This window comes from Cryptomeria japonica, chromosome 4 (assembly GCF_030272615.1).
Source record: "Cryptomeria japonica chromosome 4, Sugi_1.0, whole genome shotgun sequence".
Classification (NCBI taxonomy): domain Eukaryota; kingdom Viridiplantae; phylum Streptophyta; class Pinopsida; order Cupressales; family Cupressaceae; genus Cryptomeria; species Cryptomeria japonica.
In genome coordinates this window covers 362,832,523-362,842,309 of record NC_081408.1, presented here as the reverse complement: position 1 = coordinate 362,842,309, position 9,787 = coordinate 362,832,523, and the positions used below count along the sequence as shown (strand labels likewise).

Genomic DNA, 9,787 nt, shown 5'->3' with positions numbered 1-9,787 from the left:
TGCTCCATTCTCTCCCTCCCCTTCCATTTCTCTTTCTCTCTCAAGTTTCTCCCTCTTTCCCTTTAACTCTCTTTCTCTCTCAATTCTCTCTCTTTCCCTCACTCCCTCCCAGTCCCCTTCTCTCTCTCTCTCTCTCTCTCTCAGGTGTCTCTCTCCCATTATTTCCATTCTCCCTCCCTCCCTCTCTCCCATTCTTTCCATTCTCTCCATTCTCCCTCCCCTCTCTCTCTCCCCCTCTCTCTCTTAAGTGTCTCTCTCTCCCATTCTTCTCTCTCTCTCTCTCTCTCTCTCTCTCTCTCCTCTCTCTCTCTCTCTCTCTCTCTCTCTCTCTCTCTCTCTCTCTCTCTCTCTCTCTCTCTCAGGTGTCTCTCTCTTCCATTCTCTCCATGCCCCTCCCTTTCTCATTTTCTCAGCTATCTCTCTCTCTTTCTCTATCAATTATCTCTCCCTCTCACCCCCTATCTAGATCTCTCTCTCCCCCCTTCTCTCATGTGTCTCTCTCCCCCATTCTATCCCTCTCTCCATCCACTCTCTCTCTCTCTTTTAGGTGTCTCTCTTTCCTATTTTCTCCATTTTTCCCTCTCTCCCTCCCCCATCCTCTCTCTTCCCTTTCCCTCTCTCCTTCCCATTATTCCCCCCCCTTTGACATTCTTTCCTCTCCATCTCTCCCTTTCTCTTTCTCTCTCTCAATTATCTCTCTCTTTCCCTCTAACACTCTTTCTTTCTCTCTCAAGTATCTCTCCCTCTCTTTCCCTCTCTCCCTCCATCCCTCCATCCTCCCTTTTCTCTCCCTCTCTCCCCTCCCAAACCTAACCCAAGAGAGATAGATAGAGCCTAAGTGAGAGGGAGGAAGGGATGGAAAATGAGTAAGAGACTAGAGAGAGAGCCCAAGTGAGAGAGAGGGGTTGATGGAAGAGAAGAAGAAGAAACTAGAGATAAAGAGAGACCATGTGAGAGAAAGAGAGGGAGGAAGGGAGGGGTTGAGAGAGAGAGAGAGAGAGAGAGAGAGAGTTGAAGTGAGGGAGGAAGGGAGGGGGTTGAGGGAGGGAGATGGGAGAGAGAGAGAGTCTAAAGTAAGAGAGAGGGAGGGGGGAAGGTAGGGCTATCTCTCTCTCAAGTATCTCCCTCTCTTTCTCTTTCCCCCTCTCGATCACTTAGGCTATCTTCCTAGCATATCCCTCTCTTTCTATCAATTTGGGCTCTCCTTCCTACCTCCATCTCTCTCAATTGGTCTCCCTCTCTCTGGTCTCTCCCTTTTTTCCATCAATCCTCCTCTCTCCCTTCAACCCCATTCCTCTCTCCTCCTCTTACTTGGGCTCTCTCTTTGGTCTCTCCCTCTCTTTTCATCAAACCGCCTCTCTCTCTCTCTCTCTCTCTCTCTCTCTCTCTCTCTCTCTTCTCCTCTCTCTCTCTCTCTCTCTCTCCTCTCTCTCTCTCTCTCTCTCTCTCTCTCTCAGGCTCTCTCTCTCTCTCTCTCTCTCTCTCTCTCTCTCTCTCGACTCTCTCTCTCTCTCTCTCTCTCTCTCTCTCTCTCGATCTCTCTTTTCCTCAACCCCTCCCTCCCTCTCTCACTTAATCTCTCTCTCCCTTGGATCTCTCCCTCTTCCCATCCCTTCCTCCCTCTCTCCCTATTCCTTCCTCCCTACCTCTCTCTTTCACTTCAAATTTGTATCTCTCTCTCACTTGGGATCTCTCTATCCCTCGTATTTTCCTTTCTTTTCATTGACCTCTCTCTCTCTCCCTCCCTAGTATTTGCCTTTATTTCCATCAACCACAAAGAAGGAGAGAGAGAGAGAGAGAGAGAGAGAGAGAGAGAGAGAGAGAGAGAGAGAGAGGTGAAGAGAGAGATGGAGGGAGAGAGTGAGAAAGAAAGAGAGGGAGGAAGGTAGGGGTTGAGGGAGAGACTAGAGAGAGAGAGGGGGGTTGAGGAAGAGAGAGAATGCTGATTACTAAAATTTGACTGTCCAAAATTTATATGAATACTCTAAAAACTAGAATCTTCATTATAGCTCCTAGGGATTTGGAACCACTCTCAAACATCTTGACAATATATAAAATATAACTTAAAGTATAAGAAAGGAAAAAGATAGAAGGAAGCTAGAATAGAAGGATAAATTGCAATTTCCAAATTGAAAATACACTTGTCAAAATGCATGAAATACATTTGGTGCTCAACTTATTTGGCATGTGCCCTATTTAGCATGCTCAAACCTTAGGTTCGACACACCAAGCCTATTCGGCACTCGCCAAATAGGGCACACACCTTATTTGGCATGCACCAAAGAGCTTGATGGGGGCCAAAAAAAAAATTGGCACCTTTTTGGTCCCCCATCTTGGTGCACTCGCCCTTTGAGTAATGCACCATGACATTTTGGGCATACTCCAATTTATGCTTCCCCCTGGTGGGCTTTAGGGGAATGCACACAACCTTTGCATATTCCATGATGAGGAAGATAAGGCCTTCATGGAGGACTGGGGAAGAAAAAATATTTTTATGCTCATTAATGCTAACAATAATAGAGGAAACAAGGTAGAACGTAAATGAAGCTCAATGCCTATGGTGAAAGTTATTTAACAGATTAAAATGATGCCCAAATAAACTAGTGAAATGGCCATCCAAGGTGAAGTACCCCATAATAACTTTAGCTATTTATGCCCAAAAATGTTTGATGGTGACACAATTGTAGCCCCTAGTCTTGGTCCTTTCCACTTTTTCAAACTCATCCTCCTTGAAAATTAGAGCAATGGCTTCCTTAGATGCCTTCTTGTCTGTATAAATCTTCTTTCCCTCACAACAAAGGCCAATAAATTCCGCAATCAAGTCTTCAGAGACCACTGACTTCACCTTATGAGTCGTGAGGGACCCAATCTTTCATCCACTAAGAAAATACTTGGTTGCTAGAGGATCATGACCATGGAGTTATTCCAAGAATGGGGTGACCCCAACCGCCTCCAATTTACTCCAAAATTGAGGGCATCTTCTTCCATTTCTCACAAGAATTAGGCTCTATTTGAAATATATCCCCTCCCATAGAGCCAGTCGGATGACAACAACAAAAACAAGGTAAAAATGACAAGGGAAAGCAAAAGAATTACCTAGGAAAGTGATGAGGCCAAACAAGGCCAAGGTAAAACAAAAAACACCTACAATCCATGTAGAGTGTAGAGAGAGAGGACAAGGAGTAACCATTAGCCACACAGACAAAAAAAACTAAAAAAGCTCATCATAAATGTAAAAAGGATAGAAAAGGGTCCTAAACTTCCAATTTTCAAAAAGAAAAAATAAGGGAATAAGAAAAAAAACCAAAATGCCAAAAAACCACCAAATTAACAATCACGAGCATTATTTGAAATCAATGAAATAATCTCAAGGGGAAGAGGTTTGTTCATCCCCCACGAATGCCTAGAGTCACCAATGGCACCAAGGTTAGCAGAATGGCCCACAACATTGTTCCATTCCCTATAAATATGAGATATAAGACAATCATCCAAGGTGTTAATAACCTCCAAACAATCGACAATAAACCCTTGGATGTCCAATAGGGTTTTTAGATGCCTTTCAAATAGTTAATGACGTTCAAAGAGTCACTTTCAATCCAAACTTTACTGTAACCCTCAAAAATATCCAAATTGAGCCTAATGTAGGCATCATAAGCTTCAACAAAATATTTAAATTGAATGTTATTTAATACAATGAAATGTGTTATTTTAAAATTATTAGTAAATTCTAAATGATTACACGGTTCTTATGCCATGTTATGAGATTATTTGATATATTTGAAAGATAACATATGAGATCATTGATTAAAGAATATGAGGGCATTCCTTTCATTTTGCATCAATATGTTAAATTGGTACATTAAGGAAAGGTTGTCAAAATTCAAAGAGCTTATTTCATTTAATATTTGATGCAATTCATTTTACAATAGATACACTTTAAAAATAAAATAAAATGATAACCTTGCACATGATGTACACATGATACATCTAGATGGTAAAGCATGAATTCATTAGATATTGGCCAAATAAGCTAATCTTTCAAAATTCAAAAAGCCTCTCATTAAAATAAATAAAAATATTAATGAACAAATTATTAATGAAAGAGAAAGAATATAAAGAAAATTGCAAATGTAGTATATAAATTAGGATTTTGTGTACAAATAAGACTAGTAGGTCCTATAATAAGGTATAGTGGTACATCACATGTCAAAAGAGAGTCATTTGAGTTCAATCCATAAATATTTTTGTTATATTTCAATTTTGAAACAATGACCACACCAAACTCATCTTTTTTTGTGCTTTATCAAATCTACTATACAAATATCTAATTTCCATACTTCATCTTAAATATAAGAATTAAATGCCTTAATCTATTAAATTCAATTTTTTAAAAGTAATTTTTTAAACTATTAATTCTCACTTTTTTCTTTCCATTTAACTAAATCTTTATTATACATATCAATTATTAGCTTAAATTTATATAAAAAATTTAATAATTTTTTTTATAGAACTAAATGAATACTAACAATTTAAATATAAACTTTACAATTCAAAACATAAAATGCCTAACCAGAAATAATTAGGTGGGGATTGTTGGATTTGATTTTATGCCAATATTCTCCACCTTCCTTGAATTTCTCCTTTACCTCACTGGTCCCTGATTCATGATAATCGAAAACCCTGAGTCTTTTCAGCCGCTCCAATCCCTCTCCCACTTTCTTCACTTTGAGACACATGAATAGCACCAACTCCTCAAGACATGCCATTGCCCCCTCCTCCAATTCTGGAAACTCCTCTAATTCTCTGAACCAACCAATCTTCAAGAAGCGGAGCTGTGGAAACCCTCCCGCCTTTCCAAACGCCTTTGGCAATTCTCTGCACCGAATATTCCCATACAACTCCAACCTCACTAGGTTGGGCATTATTTGCAACTCTGGATAATCACTACAATCACACCCATTTAACTCGAGTTCCCTGAGATTTGCGAAACCACATATCCAACTTGGCACTGCAAAGTTGTCTATTTTAAGACTTTCCAGGTCTTTCATTGCTGTCATTTTCTCCGGAAGCTCTAAAAGTTGTATTCCTGTCTCATTACAGATAAATAGACGACGCATCTTCACCGGCCAAGCAAGGATCCCTTCCAACTCCATTTCATGCTTAACATTTAACCATAGTTCCTGAAGCTGAGTCATATTGGCCAAATCCTCTGATCTCATCAATTCCTCCTCTTCAACGGACAGATCCAACCAATCAGATCGCAGTGTTCTCAAAGAGAGCATCTTTGATATTCCCTTTGGCATGCGACTAACCCCCTCGCATTCTATATGCTGAAGACATTTGAGTTCATTTATCCATACTGGTAAATTGTCACATTCCCCAGGCAGAGCAAGAAACATGAGACTTTTCAGATGTCTCACACACTCCGGTACCTCTCTAATAATTGTGTACCATAAATTCAATACTTTGAGGAGTTTCATCTTTCCAATGCTTTCAGGCAATGCAGAGATGTTTGTCTCGCTCAAATCGAGAACGCGCAGTCCTCTCATAGCGGTAAACAAGTTTGTCGGAATGCTGAAAATCCCCTCATTCTGAGATAATGAGAATGTGCGGAGACAAATAGGACAACTCTCTGAGATGTTGTCATCATCTATATCTTTCTTGCTCAGTAATATCCGACAAAAGTCACTACTGGTATCTTTACAGACTTCCTCAACTGAAAAAACACATTTATTTTCTCTTGATATGTGTATGGCCAAGTCAAGCAACAAATCGTGAATTCTACAATATTTGGTTAGAGTAGGATTCACTTCTTCCCATAGTTGAAGTAGACAGAGATTGGCAAGTTGATATAAACAGTTCCATGCCGCATCCCATTGGCCCTCTCCTGCTGGAATAAAACCTTCCCCAATCCACAAATTTACCAGATACTCACAATTTATCTGCTCATCCTCCGGAAAGAAGGAAAGATAAGCAAAGCAAGCTTTCAGAATTGCAGGCAAAGAATCATAACTCAATCTGAGAATAGGGATGATGGGATCAACATTGGCAATCCCTTGGACCCCTTGAAGCTGCTGGAGCTTGGAGTCCCAGTCCCTTGGCATTCTGGTCTTTGCCAGAGATGCGGCTATCGTTTTGATAGCCAGTGGCAGATTTCCACATTGCTTTACAATCTTACGACCCACCTCTTCCATGAGATGCTGCTCTGGCTCTCTTTTTCCCTCAAATGCATAAACGCAAAAAAGCCTCCAACTCTCTTCATCGGACAAATATTGCATCTCATAAATTTGAGCATTCAAACTTGCGCAAACTTCTCTGCTTCTTGTGGTCACCACAATTTTGCATGGGTTATTGTCTCCACTTGGGAGGCCAAGTCTAGCTAACAAATCATTTTCTCCACCAGCTCTCCACACATCATCTAATACCAAAAGACACCTCTTTCCTTGCAAACTTTCATTAATCAACTGAGCTAATACCTGCTCACTCACTTCACTACCCTTCTCATGTAAATCTTTATCTAACTGGAAGACTAAATCTTTCTGTAATTTGGAAACAGAATAAGACTGAGAGACTGAAAGCCATATAGATTTCTCGTACCTTTCTTTTACGCTGTTGTAAACATGCTGAAGAAGATGGGTCTTGCCCATCCCTCCCATCCCAACCACCGCAATGACTGGAGAGGCATCGTTGCCCAACAATCTGAGCATATCATCAACTTTGGACTGTATTCCTACTGAGTGTGAGTGTGAATCTCTAGGCAGAAGTCTAGATCTCTTCCACTCTGCACTTTGAGATGTACTAGTACTGGGTGATGCAATAGCTTCATTTGCAGAAGAAACATCACGCAATAACTTCAGATCGTTGCCCTCTTCAATAATAGATCTGATGCGGTCCTTGATGTCCTTAATTCTCCGCCCTATCCGATAGCGAAAAATCCATTGATTACAACTCAACCCACAAGATTGGGCGTTATTTCCATACAGAGATTCCACAGCACATTCCTCACAGATGTCCTCTGCAAGCAAGGAAATAACGCGAATCTCCTCCAGCCATTCTTTCACATCCTCATTATATCGAGACTGTTGATCAGCAGCTTTGAGAAAACCCCTCACATATGTGAGTTTCTTGTTTAACCATCTCAACTCTTTTTTGAAATGCATCACTAGATTTGCCTCCTCAGTCAGTCTCTGAAGTGCCATCTCAAGGGCGATCTCACATACTTTTCCTAGAAGAGCTTCTCCAATTACAGAGGCCATCTTACAGAAATGAGATTGAACTTAAAAATTCCTCTTTCAGCTTTCTAAGCAAACAAAACAAAGTCGCCAAAAGATTTGAGAAAACAGAGTTGGTAAGCAGACCCAAAACTTGATAAGCTTGGATTCGACGTGAGAATGGACACTACAAATTAGGCATTTATAGCAGCAAATTCTTCTCAGGCGATGAAAATTTAAAAGAAAAGGCTGTTCAGTATTCTTTACTTGCGATGCTTTTCTTGTTACCTACGTCTGCACTAGGGAGAAAGGAATAAGATAATAATGGAATATGGGAATAGCTTTGGCCTCAACTTTTCCTCTCACGCGAATCTAGGTTCCTTCTCTCAATTATATTTCAAATAAATTCTTCTCGGGCAATGTACTCTTTACTTGCAATGCTTTTCTTCTTACCTACGTAAGAATAAATAATCAGACAATGATGGGAAATGTAAAAGCTAAAGAGAATATTGTCGCACAGGGAAGTCCGCGTAGAAATTTTTTTATGGCTAGCCAGTTGATGTGAAAGACTTTGGGCTGGGTGAATACAGCTAAAGAAGAAAACATTATTGATATATCCTAAAGCACATGAAAGACAAACTATTCCAAGTGTAGGCAATAAGAGAAAGAATAACGTGACTGATGACTGGTAAAGAGAGGAACATTTAGTTTTTTATATTTTAAAGAACATATTTTATTTTTATTCTAATAAGAGGTATATAAGTATATATTAATTTAGATCATTAGATTAGTATAATAAATGTATAGATAGATATAATAATTAATTAATTAGAGTGAATATAGTAGAATATGTCTGGATAGAATGAGATTAAAATGAATAAAAATATGTTTAAAAAATAAAGAAAGAAAAATAGAGGAATAAGTTCAATTTATATATATGATTATGTCATTTATCAAAATGTAAATGTATTTATCGATAAAAAAAATGTATTAATATAATTTATTAAATAGAAATTAGCATGGATACATAAATCTTACACCACTTGAAGTTGCATCTACATCCTAAAGTGATCATATATCATAAATCTTACGCACAAACATTCATATAAAATAAATATTTAAATATATAAAGGATATCTAGGTTCATGTAGAGTATCATATCCTACTAAATGCAATCATGCAGATCCAATATTAAGCACATATGCTCAATGATATCCTACAAAATGAAAGAAATATGCAATGAGTAGCTTTTGTTACACAATTAGAAATTAAAACAATTGTATGTTAAATTTTACTATCAATAATCATGAAAAAAAGAGGGAGGGGAGTTGAATTAGAGAAATTTTGCTTGTATAGAATGTAGTAATGCCTTGCCTGGTTGTGCTAGCAAGTTATGTGGTTATGGTATGTTTGGCTAGTTAGACAAGTTTTTGTAAGTACATACTGTAGACACCCAAAATTTTCATGTCTAATTAAATAAATATTTTATTTATTTAATTATCTAAGCCTAATTCTTCTATTAATTAAATAAATCTTTATTTATTTAATTAATTCATTTATCCTCTTCTAGCCTTATTTCTCATTTACATTTATTTATTTAAATTATCCTTTTCCTAAATTAAATAAATATTTTATTTATTTAATTGATCCCACTTCTTCTATTAGTTAAATAAATCTTTATTTATTTAATTAATTCATTAACCTTTTCCACCCATGACACATGTCATTCATCTCTTAATTCATACACTACCTACCCATTTCATTATTTTATTATTTCTTTTACCTACCCTCTAATCATAGCCGACTTCCTTTTTACACCTCTCAATCTTATCCCTCCATTTCTTATAGTGTCTTCTATTTAAGGAGATGTTTCCTTCATTATCAACCCTAATCAATCATCCTAATTACCTAATGAATCATCTTAGTGACTTGACTACACTACGATCCTACTTGCAACCACATTCCGTTCTTTGTTGAGCTCTTGTGCACATAAAATCTGAGAGCAAATATATCAAGCAAGATCAATGGAGATAGGAAGAATGGAGACCAAAACCCTATTGGACATGTAATGGTATAATCTTTGTGATTTCATTTGATTTGCATTGTCTTAGGTAATCTTCATATGTTATGGTGGATCTTTGTTGTTGTTAGGCTAGGGTTTTGTGGTTGAATTCATTTAGCCTTTCAATATTGTTATTATTGTTATCCATTTTCACCATATACACATACAACTATATACAACCTACACATAATAATGTTCATGATAAAATACTCCCCCTTCATTTGTTTACATGAATCATATGTAATAAAATGGAGGAGAGTGAAAAATAACACATGAAATAAAAAATGAAAACTAAGCATATGAGCATGTAAAACATGTAAAGGAACTCTTGTAAGGAGTACACCATGTGAGAAGCAAGTAAATCATATTAAAACACAAAAAAGGTAAATAAATATTTTGGAGATAATGTCAATGGATGATGTTACTTCTAACACGAGAAGATGAGATTGGCAATGTGGCCCTCAATTGTTAAAAACACTTGTATACATATAAAAAGGCACACGATTAAAATATG

The 9,787-nt window shown here is 37.7% G+C and overlaps 1 protein-coding gene across 1 annotated transcript; it reads right to left on the bottom strand.

The window, feature by feature from the left end:
* Positions 1–4,511: 4,511 nt before the first annotated feature.
* Positions 4,512–7,388, bottom strand: LOC131040967 (putative disease resistance protein RGA3). Its single transcript, XM_057973936.2, has one exon. The coding sequence runs from the start codon at positions 7,254–7,256 to the stop codon at positions 4,566–4,568; it is 2,691 nt and encodes an 896-aa protein (XP_057829919.2). The 5' UTR covers positions 7,257–7,388; the 3' UTR covers positions 4,512–4,565.
* Positions 7,389–9,787: the final 2,399 nt, after the last annotated feature.